The sequence below is a fragment of the Cydia pomonella genome, chromosome 7 (assembly GCF_033807575.1).
Source record: "Cydia pomonella isolate Wapato2018A chromosome 7, ilCydPomo1, whole genome shotgun sequence".
Taxonomy (NCBI): Eukaryota; Metazoa; Arthropoda; class Insecta; order Lepidoptera; family Tortricidae; genus Cydia; species Cydia pomonella.
In genome coordinates this window covers 24,358,574-24,376,590 of record NC_084709.1, presented here as the reverse complement: position 1 = coordinate 24,376,590, position 18,017 = coordinate 24,358,574, and the positions used below count along the sequence as shown (strand labels likewise).

At 37.7% G+C, this 18,017-nt stretch overlaps 1 protein-coding gene across 1 annotated transcript in view; it reads right to left on the bottom strand.

Annotated features, from left to right (window-relative positions):
- The window catches only part of LOC133519533 (uncharacterized), a 30,666-nt gene extending 20,168 nt beyond the window's left edge, over window positions 1-10,498 (bottom strand). The window contains exon 1 of the mRNA XM_061853539.1: window positions 9,203-10,498. Coding sequence (XP_061709523.1) covers window positions 9,203-9,283 — 81 coding nt within the window. The 5' untranslated portion in view covers window positions 9,284-10,498. The remainder of the gene's footprint in view (window positions 1-9,202) is intronic.
- Window positions 10,499-18,017: the final 7,519 nt, after the last annotated feature.

Below are 18,017 nucleotides of genomic sequence, written 5' to 3'. Positions count from 1 at the left end.
AATAAGAAAATATTTAAAAAGTTTCAGCAATTGCCCGTCAATTATTGTGCCCCAATTAATTAAATTAAGTCAGACAATGTCCACAAAAAGGCCAGTAATAACGTTAGTGAAAGACAAATTCATTACTGTTTGGTTAATTAACCACTGTCTTCCAATTTGCCAAGCGCACCACGAAATGTACCAACACTGCACAGTATAAAAATAATCAGTAAGGGCGTCCGATATGTGGTGCTGTGCACGGAGCGGGCACACGCACGCGGGTGCCATTGTTGGTAAAATCCATCGCACGCGGCCCGTAAGCGTAAGTGACGCGTAAGCGTATCGTAATACGCGCATAGAACGAGATCGCTATGAGCACGTACAACTACAAACAAGTCCGCACACGAAGCGTCATCGTAGCGTAGCGTATGAAATTCATGTCGTCATTATGAGCGGCGTAGCGTAATACTGTTGAAACCGTATATTTTAATATTATGAATTTCTTCAGCACTTATCAGTTTGACTTAATTCGCCAATAGATGGCATAAGTAGTAGCGATTTTGGTTTATTATGGTTGTTTTTGTTGGCAATTAACACTAAAATATTTGTAAAATTATTTAGAATAACATATATTATGTAATATTTTGGATTTAAAGTCACAACTTAGCGATTTGTTGTTTAAGAAAATTAATTACCAAATTAATCAAAAGATGGCACTTTGTTCCCAACGCGCATTTCCTAGAACGCGATGGTGAGATTTTTTCGGGTTTATATATAAGGTCCAAGGAACAATAGGTCGTCAGTTCAAAATAAAATCAAGCAGTGAGTGTTATATACAGTGTGTAGTAGAAGTGTAATTAGTAAATAAATTGGTGGTTTTATACAGTGTATGTTATTTTTGGACCTTGTTCAAATACAGGCGTAAAAAATAAAACTTCTGACATAATCAAACAATAAAAAATCTTCATTTGGCCTTAATACTTATGTCGATTTGTATTCTGTAGGGCTAAGATGGTCGGCTCTTTATCATTTGTCACCATGCCTGTCACGTTCTAACAAGTATGTAAGTGCGAAAGTGACGGGCATAGTGACAAGTGATAAAAATGGAACCATGATACCGCCGCTGAAGTTACTAGTATATTGTGTAAATGTCACCGGCTAGGCGAAGCAAAATTAAGTTAAAACAAAGGCTGTATTTATCTTGATTACAAAAATAAGAGCGCGCATTTCTTATTTATTTTGGATCGGTTTTGAATTGAAGGTTTGTCCAATTTTGCTCTTTGACATTTTACGTTTGATGTACAGACTTGTATATTATATTGATAGATTTTTTTGTGAAATTGACGCTGCACTAGTACTCGACATGGGCACTTTATGTCGAAGTGACAAGGATTAAGTTCGAATACAGAAAAATCTTCATTGTTCAAATTTAACCTATATTTCCATGAAATAAAGTGCCCATGTCGGTGACTAGTGCAGCGTCGAGCACTAGTACTTCTACCATAATAGTACTTATAGGTATATCAAAATCGACGTATATTAATGGTCAGTTTTAATCATGTTTGTTTCTAAATTCAAATATTAAGATCGACCGCTCTTAAAAAGAAATCAAAACATTACAAATGAATTTATAACAAAAGTGTAAGTATTATTCTCACTTGACTGAATTTTTCAACTGAATAAACTGGACAAACTCCATTTTCGGGGGCCCCATTCAAATTAACAACTTGTTACGAACTTGATCTGTTGAGCGTTTCTTTTTTTTATTTTATGTTTTTATGACACCTCTTTTTTCCCATTTTTGTGTTATTTCTAGTCAGGATCACGAACACTGTTCATCATTATTCCCTTGAGCTGCAAAGCAATATTTTGAATGTTTGCAGCTCTGAGGCGGCAAGTTTTCATTATTGATATTGAAAATGGTTTTGTCGGAGAGCGTCCATTTCGAGGTATCTTGCCGCACGAAGGGTTAAAAAATCGGCCAAGTGCGAGTCGGACTCGCACAGGAAGGGTTCCGTACCATTATCTATAAAAACGGTCAGCCATCCAAGTACTAAGCCCGCTCGACTTTGCTTAACTGCGGTGATTGGATGAGAACCTCGAGATAGGAAAGAAATATTTATTTTATTCTGTTTTTAGTATTTGTTGTTATAGCGGCATCAGAAATACATAATCTGTAAAAATTTGAACTGGCTAACTGTCACAGTTCATGAGATACAGCCTGGTGACAGACGGACGGTCGGATGGACGGACGGACGGACGGACGGACAGACAGCGGAGTCTCAGTAATAGGGTCCCGTTTGACCCTTTGGGTACGGAACCCTAAAAAGTGTTGAAAAATTACCATACATTTTCAAACCTTTCCTTTTCGTTACTGCCATATTTATTTATTATTTTAAACTTTATTGCACATAAAAAAGAGTACAACAGGCGGGCTTAATGCCAATAGGCATTCTCTACCAGTCAACCATAAGGCAAAACAGAGAAAATCCATACACAGAAAATGGTAACAGAATAGGAAAAAAAACTCTGGGCCATTTTTTAAATCCCATTAGGATCGAAAGAGCTCTTGATTCTGAGTAGAAAAAACACAGAAATTATGAAAAAATACAAAATTAATAAAAGTGGCATTTTTTTTAGGAAACGCTGATATTTAAATACAACTTTAAATGTCGCTCACGCTGATTCCTCCACGCCAATCAACAAGACCATCGTCAAGGTAAAATCAAAACCACTTCAAAATTATAACAAATTGTTAAATTAGAATCGACCTCCGGGGTTTTACATAGCAATCACAAAGTGCGATGACCCGTGAATGTTCTTTCTCACTTGTCTAATCCTCTTACAAATAATTTAATAATATACAAAAAATAATAAATAATATTTACCATAATAAAACGTCAACAACAGGAAATTATTTATTAAGTCGTATGGCATTCATTCAATTCTTGGTTGCTTTATAAATTTAGAAATACATATCACTAAATTCAAAATAAATATCATCAAATTTCTTTACCTAATGGGCTGCGTTTTCGTTTAGCTTAAGTAAGTCCAGAGAATCTCCTGTGTACTTTCTTTATGGGCACTCATGGACAATGTGTTACTGGACTGTACGGGTGCTCCACGGTCGCACTTCGTTGTATTTCGTAAGAACAGTAGTATTGTTGGTGGAGTCTGTACCCCTAGTGTTAATTTATTCCATAGCGAGATGTACGCGTTTGCGTAAGTCTCATTTTGTATGGGATTTTGAGTTTCCAAAACGTCCCGCTTGGCGCGCTGTTTTAAATCCCATACAAAATGAGAGTTAACGCAAACGCGTACGTCACGTCACGTTATCGAATAAATTTACACTAGGGGTTCTGAATCCGAACGTTACGTTTAAGCCGCGGATTTCAAGGGTCGAATCAAGGTCGTTAATACAATAATTATTTTTCGCTCGAAAAACCTTTATTTTTAAACCGATTTTTATGAGAACCGTTCTTGTCAAATTAACTGGCTTAGAACAGTAAAAACCGGTTTCTACTATGTCGGTGTCTATGTTTACGTGGCGCACCACCAGGCCCACCGGCCGTTGCGTCGCTCGTCGAATAAATTATTTTTTTAGGTTACAATAAAGTTATTAAAACTTTAGCGTTCTAATAAAAGTTCGGAGGAAAACCGAAATAACCGGTATTTTTAAAACCGGTTCCAAGCCTTGTGAACGGCCTTGATTTGTTGCTCTCCGCGCCACGCGCCGCTTGCGTCCTGTCCGCGGCCTTAAGCCCCATTTACACGGCGCGAGTACTTGCATGCATGCAATACATTGTTAGCACATGTTTAAAATTGATTAGAACTTCGACAAGTAAATCAGTGCGGTCAGTAAAATTAAAAGCTCTCCACTTTTGTTTGTTTTTATACTAGGTACGTCGGTGGCAAACGAGCATACGGCCCGTCTGGCAGTCTCCAAAGTCTATGGACGCCTGCAATTCCAGAGGTGTTACATGAGCGTTGCAAACCCCAACACCACGCACTTTCGTTGAGATCCGGCAACCTTACTCACTGGAACACAACCGGGTTATTTGGCTGCGGTTTTCTGTAAGGTGGAGGTACTTCGCCAGTTAGGCTCTACTCTGGATCTGGAATGACATCCGCTGCGCTGTGCCCTACCACATAAAGTGAGATGACATTCACAGTGCAAATACCTTTCTTTTGGACGTAGTTTAAAGATATAGATAGATAGGTAGAATACTCTTATTGGCTCACCTCAGTACAAAGATACAAGAAAATAAACAATTGATTAAATGAGCATACCCGGGTCCATTGGGATTGTGAAGTATTATTATTACGGTACGTTTATTTATTCAGACAACAAGATCCACAAATTTTTGTTACTATTATTAAAGCTAAAACCTTAAAAAAATATCCCATTTCCTATTAAGGCTAATACAAGACATTTTCGAGTTTCCTTATATCGAAAATCGAAAATGACATTCTTTGATTTCAGATTTCCTTTATCTGTGTAGTTATGTTGTGACCATTCCATCAGTCTGAATACGCCGCTCACTTAGAGCTACCACAAACTAGCGTCTTCTTAGAGTCGGCGTCTAGTCAGCGCTATGCAAAATAGCGTCGCTGCGCAGTTGCGCCAACGTTGCGTAGAGCAGCACCCGTAGAGTTGACTGTCAGACGCTGACGCTCGGGGGCGCTAGTGGGGCAGCCCTTAGCAACTTCTTGACTGTACTTACCAACACAGGTCCCGCTCTGACATTTCCGTTTGAAAACGATTTGATTCCATTCAAAGTTAGTTCTAGACCCTCTTCAACTGTGAAACCAGATTTCAATGTCGTATTAACGGGAGCATTTTGTCTGAAATAATTAAAAAAAATTAACAATATAACATTAGAGAAGCCAAACAAAAGCGCCGTGAAATTCATGGCGCTTACGCATTTAGGTCGCGAGATTCACGTTCCGCTTCCATAGTTTTTTGTTGGTCGACAATAACTCTTGGCGCAAAATACTGGTTCTCTGTGCTGATTCTATACGTAGTAATAAATAGACCTTCTTCTTCTTCTGCCATGACATGCCTTATACCTTTATTTGGGGTCCGCCCTTCTTGTTTTACAGCGCCAAGACATTCGGTCTTGGGTTGTCTGCTTGACCAGTTGAGCTCGTTCTAGATCATTTGCAGTCGGTTACCCTTTACCTTTCTTTTTATCCGGGATAGCTAGGGTCTTCTCTACATCGTTGTTTTAATAATAGATCAATGCGACATAATTAACTTTTTACGTTCTAAATGACAAATTGTAAACAATATCAGTTTTTTAAGTGTGACTGTGGAATGAACTGTCGATGTCGTCCGCGGCATTTTCTGACCGATACCAGTTTCATACTTTCGAGAAAAGAGCGTACTTCCATCTGCCAGGCAACGTACTTATAACCCCTCTGGTGTTGAGGGTGTTCATGGGCGGCATTAATTTCTCAACGTCGGGTGATTCGTCTGCTCAGTTGCCTCCTATATCATACAAAATAACAGAAAAAAAATGAATTTCCTGATCTGTGGAGTATGGTTCAATTACTATATATGAGAACTTTAAATAATTTAAAAAAAACATATTTACTATGCAGCATAATAATTAATGAAAGCATTAATTTGAGTAACTATGTACTCAAACATATTGTTAGTAGACTTATGTTCCTAATGTTAGTAGCTGCTTAACCATTCTATACCTATTTATAAAAAGACTTACAATATAATTATTATCACATACGGACAGTCAAATCTGTCCGCTATCAAACACAGGATAGGTTTGGGCTGGTGCGCAGCCGGCGCACCAGAGATGTGCATCGTTTGCGCATAGCCGCATAGATGCAGTCCATATGCGCTTCTGCGAACATCCCTGATGCGCTGCACATACGACGCAGCCCCACGAACGCGTTATTATATTGGATTTGGAGGGCCCCGTATACCCGCTGCGTATAGGTAGAACCTCCATTAGGCATTTGAATTATGTTGGTTATTTAAGAACAAAAATATTTGCATCTCGTAACTTTGAGACCCTTTGTACGCTCTGTGTCCGGGCATAGTTCAAAACGTTTAATAAAACTAAAGAAGAATGTTAAACGATTATTCGTAACAAACGCAATTTTCAAACTGTATTTGGGAACTGGGACAAAGTTTGAAGTGGGGCGACAGTCTTCTGTCAACCCTCGATCGGAACCCATCAATCGACGGGTGTTCTTAACGCATTCTGAGAACGGGCGAGTCAAGGACTACGGCCACAATGCTGTTCTAAATTACAACTCCAATTTGAAGTTACTCACTGGTCCAAACCAAAACAATTTTAAACCAAACAGCCTACATCACAAACACTGCATTATGAAGGCAGGGAGAACTACTAAACATAAGAAAACATTTTTGTACAAGCTGAAATTGATACGCTTAGCTCGAGCTTCTCACTCGCCTAGTAAATCAAACATATGAAATTCAAGTGGGTTCAGCGACCCGGGGATCGAACCCGGATCGTCGCTGTTACTACCTGTTGCTAAGCGGCTGTTAGCTACCTGCGCTACTATAGAATATACGTAAGTAGATGAAATTAGGCTACTTATTCTCGAGAAAGAATATTAAAAAAAGAGAGCGGCGCATTAGTTTTACCTCCTTTACCTGTGGAACGTCACATTTAATTCACCAGATATAAACTTATGTATTTTGTATGTTTTATTTTTGTTTTTTAGTTGATAATTTTTTGTCACGTCGTTATTATTTCACCGGATGGTATCACCGGGAGATCAGCGTTGGAAGTCGCCAGCAACAAGTCCATTTCATGGCATTTTCTACTTATTTTTCTCTTTTGTATGTGTGCTTACGAGTTTTAAAAATATTATTATGAGATCTCAATTGACTCATGCTTCCATAACAATAGAACAGCGAGAATAGCGTCAACTCATTTATATTCTAATTCAAATTCGAGGGCACGTCTTAACCGCTTTAGGGGCGACGATCATTCTTTTCTAACATTTATTGAATAAAACCTTCAACAAGATTTACATCAAATACTTATTGGTTTTACTTACTTTTAACAAAGTACTGAATTGCTAAAAAGAAAATTAACGTTATATGAAAAGAAGTTTTAATTTAATTTATTACGGATATAAAATTTGTATTTGTACCTAAGATCTCAATCACATTTAATAAGTAAAATGCTTCGCTTCGTTAGTAAAGTAAGGACGCTAAGCATAATGAAATTCGCACATTGACCTGTTTGTTTCTATTTCTTTCGCATGCGCATAGAGTCACACCAAGATATGTTGGCAGCGATTTTGACAGCTCAGACAGTGGAAGCGTTATTATAATAATAATAATAAAATGCTTTATTGCACACTACAAAAAAAATGGTACAAAGTATGTAAAGGTATAAATATGTAGGTAACAACAGGCGGACTTCTCGCTAAACAGCGATCTCTTCCAGACAACCTTCAGATAAAGAAATGGCGACCGTAATCAAGGTAACGGGTGGTGCAAAAATAATAATAAAATACTAAAATAAAATACATATACTACAAATATTTAATATATATATACTACATTTATTACTATATATAAACAATATAAAAATAACAAATAAATATATAAATAAATGACAAAGGAAAAGCCATACAAATAACAAAGAATTTCAAGAATAACAACTACATTTATGAAAGAGACAAGTAATGTTCTTTTAATCGGTTTTTATCGGTTATTATATACGTCATACTCCTATGAAATTTTGACGTTTACTTAACACTTGCGCAGGCTGGGCTATCAAAATCGTTGCCAACTTAGCTTGGTCTGACTGTAATTATATTTCTGTCAATGGCCTATCGGCATCATGGGTGGGACAGCATTGACAGCAATGTAACCGGCCAAATAGACCCCGGGGCAGGAGCATATATCGACAGTCTCCCGGCTGATCATTTGTCAGATGATAGTTTAGATGATGTTTTAAATAAAAAATAACAACGGGTTGCATTCCGGGAGTACTGGCAGAAATGAAAACTTGAATATTAACGTTGTGCATTTTTGATATTTTGAAATGGTTAGGGAATAATTTTGCACGAATTGCTTTAATTATCAGTATAAAATTACTATCATTTATGTGGTAAAATACAATATTCATTGCAAGCGCCGTGCGCCGCCTAAATGAAACAGCAGGCGGAGGCATACATTTTCGGCGCGCGGTAGAAAGAGAGGGAGATACTTCCTCTTCTACGCCGCGCCGGCGGTCTACTGGATTTAATGACGTAACAGTTTTTCGATCAGGTCACGTGACCTGTCGCGAGTTTAACATTTTTTCCACGTCACAAAAAGTGCACAGCGCCGCTAAAGAAGGATTCACTTTAAAAAATCCGTCAGCCAGTCGTATCGCGGATGAAAGGCCGTCAGCTATTCACATGAACATGTAAAAAATACGCGCCTTACTACTTTATGTTTGCAAAGAATGCGTAATGTGTAAAATGCGTAATCCGTTTATTTGATTTGTTTGAGACGCCTGATATAATACTACATGCAAAGTTTTATAATTTTGTTATGACTACCATAAAAAGGTAAAGCGCTTATTTTTTACATGTTCATGCGACCAGTTGACGTTCTTACCACCGCAATACAACTGGCAGACGTTTTTTCAAATTAATAATACCTGAACTGTCATTTGACAAAGTATCAAACGGGACCGATGACGAAATATTTTTTTGTACGGCTGCCATTCCTCAACCCACCAACAGAATAACAGCAGAGGGTTCCTCATACATAGCCGTTAACCACTATACAAGTTTTCCCCTCGGGAGGCGATTGGTCATGGAAATCTGTTCCTGGCTCGCGGCTTAAAAACCACTACGCCAGCGATACAGCAATATAACTGTCTGTGTGCGATAGAGATAGTAAAAGGTGAGTCAATGTACGTAATTCTTCGTCACTTGGTGTCCTTACTTTATTTTAGCGTGACTCAAGAATGATTTCAGGTTTCGGGTCGTTCATACTTTGTATCGTATATTAAAGCAAATCAATATAAAATATCATCATCTTTCTCGCGTTGATCCGGCTTATTGCCACGACTATGGGAGCTCGGGGTCCTCTAGACAACTTATCCCAAGAGTTGGCGTTGGAGGGACGCGAAGCGCGAGGCACAGGACAGGAGCGGATGGCGACGTCTCACGATGGCCCTCTGTACCAATGGAGTACCATAGGACCACAACAACAGGATATCTATAGGTCTGTGGATACTAACCTGAAGTGAGCCATGTCGAAGTGGCAACAATGTCCAACAACAGTGGCCACCTCACGGAACATCTCCGAGCAATTGTACAGCCTGGACCGCCAACTGCATTTCACCAAGGTAACGCTGCACGGCTTCCTCAACTGTCAACAAATTAGCAGGCCAATTCAAACGTGCAGCCCGGTCAAATTTCTTTTCATTGTCTTGTTTCTGACCAGGCTTTAGTCATATTGATATCACATCAGTTACCTTATCATTCACGCTGGCGTCTCGCTCACACTAATACGAGTACGGAGAAGTCAGAGCAAAATGAACGCGCGAATTAGACCTAACGGATATGATTCCAATATTATTCAAATATGAGTTTGATGTCAGGTCACTTTTACAGGATTTGATTAATTACGATTGATAAAATTCTAACAAACCCAAACATATATTGTTTTCCATACTTTAAGACAGCTTCTGAGTGATCATGACGTTACAATCACTTGCTGGTTTGTTACGAAGATTTCTCGACTAGAGTACCTACGATTGTCAGACTTTGACTACCATTTTGTATTGCTTTAATGCGATGAGTCCCATATCCACCGTGGGCTGGTAAAACCCGACAGATTTTAACCACGCATTCCTGAGGTCATAATAGGGAGCAAAAAAATTTTTTTTTCTATAAAAAAAAAAATGCTTTTTCTGCTCACCGCACGTTATTGCTTTTTAAATCTTGGCAAAACCAGATAACAGTACCTACAACGAATAAGTAAAGTTTTTTATTTACAGGTAAAAAATGCGAGTTTCCTTTAAACTGTCTGTCAGTATGTATGTCTAAACCAAGTCACAAATAGTGGCAGCGTCGCTGCCAAAAAGGCGTTTTTCACTAAGTTATTACAGAAATAAATTTTCACAAGCATTGTCAGTATCTGTAAAACAAGACCGATTACAGAAAACTTTGTATGACATTTTAGTCTCTAAATGCGGTGAAGAATTCACCTTTGAAATCTGTCGGGTTTTACCAGCCCACGGTGTAGACAATTTGATCCTCAAAATAATCTTAATCGACTGTCTTTGATACAAACATATGTCATCTAGCATTGCTTACCATTGCAAGTAAAGTTTCCAATGTTAACCCAAGATCGTACAAGAGAGTATGCATGCTTTTAATGTACGTCGGAGGGACGTAGGAAGTGTTCAATATATCCGAAAAACTGCTGTAGAACTCGTCAATCTCCTGTTCGTTGTAGCCATGCTTGGTTCTGAAATATATCATAATAATATTGTTTGGATTAATCTCTGCTGCTTCATTCCACCATCGCCCTACGCGACATTTCGATATTCATCACCAAGGCTCGAAAACCGGTTAAATTTCCAAACCATTATCGTGTACTTGGCGCAAAAACTTTTAATTTCGGCTTCGTTTGAAAAACCGTTATTTTGAAACCGGTTTTTAGGAAAGCATTTCCATTTGAATGAATCGGTAAATAACTTCTTATATTTTATATATAAGAAGTTATTTCAATGCTTAATTTTGCAGGTCAGTGGTCAATGAAAGAATTAGATCTCTCAGTTTACACAATAGTTAACCGAGCGTGCGAAACGTTAGCCCTTTCAGCTTGGGCATAAATACTTTCCGGCCCGATTCCAATAATGAGATACGATAACTATAAGTTCAGTAGGGCTAAGATGGTCGACCCTTTATCATTTGTCACCATACCTGTCACGTTCTAACAAGTATGTAAGTGCGAAAGTGACGGGCATAGTGACTAGCGATAAAAATGGAACCATGTTGCCACTGCTGGTTTAGATAAGTTATCATTTAGATATCGTTTGTATGTCGTATAATTGACAGTAGTAGCTCGATTCGGGCAACCAATGTCACTGACGTTAGAAATATCGTAGATAGATCTTATTGGGATCACAGCGGAATCGAAATAAACGTCAATTTTGACATGTCATGTAGTTATCGATCTTTTAAAGATCTTTCCAAGATCTTAAACGAGTCTTAATCGTTCTTCGAATCGGGCCGTTCGTATGTCCGTATTTTTTCGTCTACAGACCACAATTCTAAGCAAACCTCATGAAATTTTGTGAGATGGTTCAATAATTAAAAATATTGTTTTTTTTTGTGATTCAGTTTTTTTTCTTAAATAGCGGAGCCATACATTTTTAGGGGGTTCCGTGGCCAAATAGCAAAAAACGTCATGTCTGTCTGTCTGTTCGTCCTTATGTTACAGCCACTTTTTTCCGAAACTATAACTACTATACTATACTTGGTAAGTAGATTTTTTTTTGAATTTTGAATTTTATTCTGTGAACCGCATTAAGATTTTCACACAAAAATAGAAAAAAAACAATACAATTTGGGGGTTCCCCATACTTAGAACTGAAACTCAATTTTTTAGATAGGTCTTTCTTAGAACCTATCCGGTCTTCAAAATTCATATTGAGGTTTCTAAAATATTATTTTATTTCTAAACTGAATAGTTTGCGCGAGATACACCTCCAAAGTGGTAAAATATGTGTCCCCCCCCCCCCCCCGTAACTTCTAAAATAAGAAAATGATAAAACTAAAAAAAATATATGATGTACATTACCATGCAAACTTCCACCAAAAATTGGTTTGAACGAGATCTAGTAAGTAGTTTTTTTTTAATTCGTCATTAATGGTACGGAACCCTTCATGGGCGAGTCCGACTCGCACTTGGCCGCTTTTATAGTTTTAAATTGTGCTTGCGAGGTCTACAGATCACAGAGCCACTACTTAGTTACTGCCCGATTTGAACTTTAAGATGAATCAAACATTTGCTAAGATATGGATTACATATGCCAATCCATTTCGTATACTTAGAAATTTTTTAACGTATCTTAAAGATCGAATCGGCCCGTCAGTTTCCAAAGAACCATTCTGAATACGCTTAAGTTTAATACATAAAATTATATAATTATATTTAGGTACTTTATTTATACAGCTCACTGACTTAGTTACCAAGCGGACCCCAGGCTCCCATGAGCCGTGGCAATAAACCGGGATAAACATGATTCTAAGAATGCTTAAAACACGTTTAAGATTTTGGAAAGATCTTTAAAAGATCTACACCGTGTTTTTATTGAATTGCGTTAACTCCGGGGTTTCGGTAAGTACGTTTAAGGAAACTAAATGACATAGATAATTTTCAAAAAAAAAAAAATTTTTTTGTTTTTTTTTTACTATTTTTATTTTTATAAAAAGTAACTAAATGTTGCATATAGCGTTGTTGTAACACGGGCATTACATTTAACTCAACCAAACAATTGAAAACTGTGACATATCAATGTCATTTCTAACATCGATCGTCCGAGATAGTACGTACGTTTAGTAGCAAATGTATGAACTCGCACTAAACACTAACTAATAAGTAAACAGGTCCTAAAGCAAGTGTACACGCTCGTAAAGGCCTTATAATATAAAAATTTATGATTGATTATCTCCGAAATGGAGTTAGTTAGAATATCGGTATCTTTGAGAAAGTTACTTAATTTAAGCTCAGGAATGCACCCTCGAAATTAACGCAAATCAAAAAAAACACGGTGTATAACTAAACGACATGTCAAGATTGACGTTTATTTTGATCCCGCTGAGATCCCAATAAGATCTATCTACGATATTTCTAACGTCAAAGTGACATTGTTTGCCCGAATCGAGCTGCTTCAGTCAATTATACGACATACAAACGATATCTAAATAAAAACTTATCTACACCAGAACTTATGGTTATCGTATCTCATTATTCGAATCGGGCCGAAACGCTAGGAAGATGATGATTATACAGCTCACTGACCTGAAATATAAATCTTAATGTTGTATTCTAGGGGCGTATTTTCAAGAGATGAATACCCAAGTAGCAATCGTGAATAACTTTAACTACTTTAAATAGTCTGTTATATTTCTTAAATATGATTTTACAAAGATAGAATTAATTGAGTCCACATTTACTTAGTCTACTCGTAAATGGTTGAATAACACCGCTACAGTCGGTAACATTTCATATCTAAAACCGAGTTAAGAAAGGCCAAATCTAATTTGTGTAAAGTATACTCGTAAGTTTTAAACAAGTAACAAAAATTGAGAAAGGTAATGTTGAGATGGTTTGGACACGTGGAAAGAATGGGTGAAAGAAGGCTAACAAAGAGAGTGTACAAAGGAGTTGTAGAAGAGGGGTAGACCTCGGCGCACTTTCTCTGATGAAATCGGGGATTTCCTCGAGTATTTCCTATAGAAAGGCCAGGTCAAGAGCACCCTATGAATGAATGAATGAAATACTTTATTGCGATAAACATGGTATACATAAGATGGTAGGTACAATATTGTTGAATAGCAATACATGTTTAGCCACAAAATGGCATGCAAAATTAATTTTTACTCCTAAAATAAATATTAACGTGAAATATGACATGCTATAAGAATGGTACATGTCTAGACAAATGGCATGCAAATACTTTAACAGTCAGTTAAGGCCTAGACCGGTTGAGCGTGTATGAGGAATGTTATGAAAGTGAAGGAAGCGAAAGAGGTATGCGAGGATCGTAGCAAGTGGAAATCCGTGGTCTCTGCCTACCCCTCCGGGAAATAGGCGTGATTATATGTATATGTGTATATAAGTTTTCAACACAGATGCCTATAGATTCAAATTCCTGTAGGTAGTCAGATTATTTGAAGAATGAGTAATAAGTTGTTTGAATTAAGGAAATCGTCTTTAGAGTGACTTTTTAAAACCTACGCGACTACAAGGCTAAATTCAAAATTCATTTTTTTTGCAAGTAGGCCTCAAGGGCTCTTTTACAAGTCAATACAACATTTATAGTAACATCATATAGTGTAAATACAACCGCCAATACCTGGGTAAACATTACATTATAATAATCTTAAAATAAATAATTATACTGAATAAATAAATCGCGTCTGGTCTGGACTGTTAAGCGAGCAGTCTCATAAACTAATTTAGTCGAGTGGCGAGTATTTGTGACTTTGCATGCCTAAAGGGTTCTTATGCTCCATGTGCAGCATGGACCCATTAGGCATGCAAAGTCACAAATACTCGCCGCTTGACTAAATCACTAACTTAGTACGAACTAGCCTTTATTGAGATAACTTCATCTAGCACCGCGCATGTCCGATTACCAATTTTAGCAGTGCACCAACTTGGATAACTGCGAAATATTCGAATAGACGAAAACTTTTGGGAGTTTGAAGTTGTTAGAACGAAAACATGCTAAAAGTTCTACTGACAGTTCTTGAAACTTATCGAGCTTATCGCTAATTTCTGAAATTCTGCAAGGCAACGCGTAATTAATTAATAATTAATTATAAGTCTGTTCAAGTTGTGCGTGTTTATTATTATTAAGTAAAACGTGACTTAATCGCGTATCATTAAATTTTAAATTCCTTTGGGCGGGCCGGGGCACATTCGTATTGAGACAGTTTGGTTTTGAGCCGGAATCTGAGTGGGCCCGACTTTGAGGAGGTCAGATTCGTCATGCAACAAGAAATCCTTCATGCAACTAAAGCATATCAACGTAGATTAAGCCACCACCCAAATGACCTGGCAGCAAAACTCACAGACAAGGGATATGAAAAAAGGTTAAAAAGAAAAGACATCTTCCCTCATACATAGAAAGGGGAAAAAAAAAGAGTACAAGCCCTCACTGGAGGACTCGCTCGTCACGTTATTAAGCATTCAACCAATCTGCTTATACACTGACTGATCGCAGATATAACTAGAGAAAAAAAATTACCGCGATTTGACGTACAGTTTATCTTTTTAATTAGTTTTAAGTATAAAATGATAATGTTTTGTTGTTTTTAAAGTAACTATAGCAAAAGTTTCGTGTAAAGTCAGCGATAAAAATATTCCGGTGACGCCACCACATATCCGCGAGTTCCGCCAAGAGAGCAACGATGTCCCAACGTTTGCTGTAATTTGGGTTAGTGAATATACATTATAGAAAGTTTATAATATGAGCGTAGATAAAATAGTGTATGTAACTGTTTTGACGACCGGTCTGGCCTAGTGGGTAGTGACCCTGCCTACGAAGCCGATGGTCCCGGGTTCAAATCCTGGTAAGGGCATTTATTCGTGTGATGAGCATGGATATTTGTTCCTGAGTCATGGGTGTTTTCTATGTATTTAAGTATTTATAAACATTTATATATTATATATATCGTTGTCTAAGTACCCTCAACACAAGCCTTATTGAGCTTACTGTGGGACTTAGTCAATTTGTGTAATAATGTCCTATAATATTTATTTATTTATTTATTTATTATTTATTTAACTGTAACTAATTAGGCATTAAAACACTCGTGTGGTCCTTTTAAGAAACTCACTTCGTTCGTTTCTTAAACCTACCTCGGTTAACCAATAAAAGTTATAACTACCCGAAAATGTACAAATTTTTTATTTATTAAAGATACAGAGTATAGTTTAGTAATGATGTAACCTGTTGATGATCGGTCTGGCCTAGATGGTAGTGACCCTGCCTATGAAGTCGACGGTCCTGGGTTCGAACTTCGAATACCGGTAAGGGCATTTATTTGTGTATTGAACACAGATATTTATTCCTGAGTCATGGATGTTTTCTATGTATTTAAGTATTTTAAATTATATATATCTTTGTCTGAGAACCCACAAGCCTTCTTGGCTTACCGTAGGACTTAGTCAATTTGTGTAAGAATGTCCCTATAATATTTATTTATTTATTTAACCTACTTATTGCACCTTGGTGCATGTTCTAGACATTTCTCACTCGATAGTTAAGAGCGATTCCTAGGTGAGCAACTTTTCAAATCTCGAATGTTCGAAGCTATGTTTCTGTCGCGCTGCGGTGGGCCGGAGTGCGTGCGTGCGATAAGGACAACTGAAGCTCGGAATAAACTTCCCACACAAAAAACTCATAAATTGAGGTTTCGCTCCCGACTGTTTCTCCCTCCAAAACGCAACCAATCATTATGAAATTTTGGAAACTGCAAGAGGAAGAAATAATCCATGCCGCTATGTTTTTTGGATATTTGTTGTCATATTTGTATACTGCGCCTTTTTTGCAGCCAATTCAATTGAGCCGTTTATGTGATTTTCGTTCGAGGCGCTGTAAGATTCTTCACAATAAAATAATCCAAAAAAGCAAAACATAGCGGCACAGATATTGATGATATTGATCTTATTTGAGGTCCAAGGAAGAAACAGTCGGATATGGAAAAAATGCAACTAGGAATTCCTCGTAAGTTGAATGGCGAGCATGGCGCGCTCCATGCCTGGGTGCCTATCCAAGATGACAATCGCTACGATAACGAAACGTTTTGTGTCTCTCTATCACACTACGGAGCAATGATTGGCACGTTTACGTACCTACCCTGAAATGCTTTAGTAAGTGTAATCTACTTTCAATAAAAAATTCTGTCGGACCCTCTTCAAAAGAAAACTCTCGAACTTTTAACATTAAACTTACTTGTTTTCGGGAGTCTGTGGCTTACTGGAGTGCTACCTTTGATCAGCTATACGGGCACGTGAACAGAATATTGGTTCGCCCTATTGGCGACATACGACAAAAAAGGTGCGGCTTTTGAAATATTAGGCGAAAGGGGGTGAAATCGGATAGTGGGTATAATCAGAGAGCTCTATTTCACTATCGAACGTATACTATATTGAACGTGTACTTGTTCTGACAAGTTAGAATTTTAGAATGCACAGTCGGACGATAATAATCAGTTTTTCTCACCAGTTATCATTAATTGTGTGTCACCCAGAAATTCAATTGACGAGATTTGCTTTAGACGAGAAAATGTAGTTTATAATTCTCTTAGTTTAAGACTTGACGAGGTGTGGAGGTGGCCTCTTTAACATCATATTTTCAAAGAAATTTGATGTTTTGGTGACACTTCCCCATATTGTTATTGCATAGTCCGTGCAGATTAACTTGATCTGACTGGAATCTAAAAGTGAACAGTTATAAAGGATGTTTATTTAGTCGTCTGCAATAATTTACGGGGTAAATATATAGGTCATACTGAGCAACTTTAAATTTTACTATGGGACCAATCCCGAAATGGCGAAAAAAAAAATTACTCACTCACTCATAGAAAATGTTTTTTTTTAATACGTCGGTGGTAAACTAGCATACGGCCCGCCTGATGGTAAGCAGTCTCCGTAGCCTATGTACGCCTGCAACTCCAGAGGAGTTACATGCGCGTTGTCGACCCTAACCTATGAAACAGCCATTTTTATTCGCGATTTTGTGGTTAGTCCTATAGTAAAACACCTTGTATATGATTTAAAAAAACTGTAAACGTAAAAAGTATTTTCTTATAAACGCCCACTGATTTAATTTGCGCTAAGCGTAGGATTTAAGGATTCGCATCACTAAATTGTGATGCATTGAAATAAACCTTGTTAACCTCCCCAAAGTTATTTCTGGAAGCCGATTTAATTTATTCCAATTCTATTACTTGAGACTCGAGAGCAGCAAGCTCGATTCTCCATACAAATGTACCTAGTTAAGCTCTCATTTTAAAACTACTGGCTAGATTGCTCTGAAACTTTGTACTTAGAATACTACTACTACTACTGGCCTCAGCGTCTATTTCAGACGATCTATGGTGCAATGTCCAGAGACATTGCACCGCCTGGGACGGAGTTAAGGAAAACGCAGGGATGCCCAGCACCTGCGCCACCCTCTCGACCTCACTGGCCGGACCCACAGGAAAGGCAAGTCAATACGTGTGGAGCCAGGTTGGCTGCAGGAGTCTACCGCACATTTCAGGTTGGACCCTACTCACGCCTAACG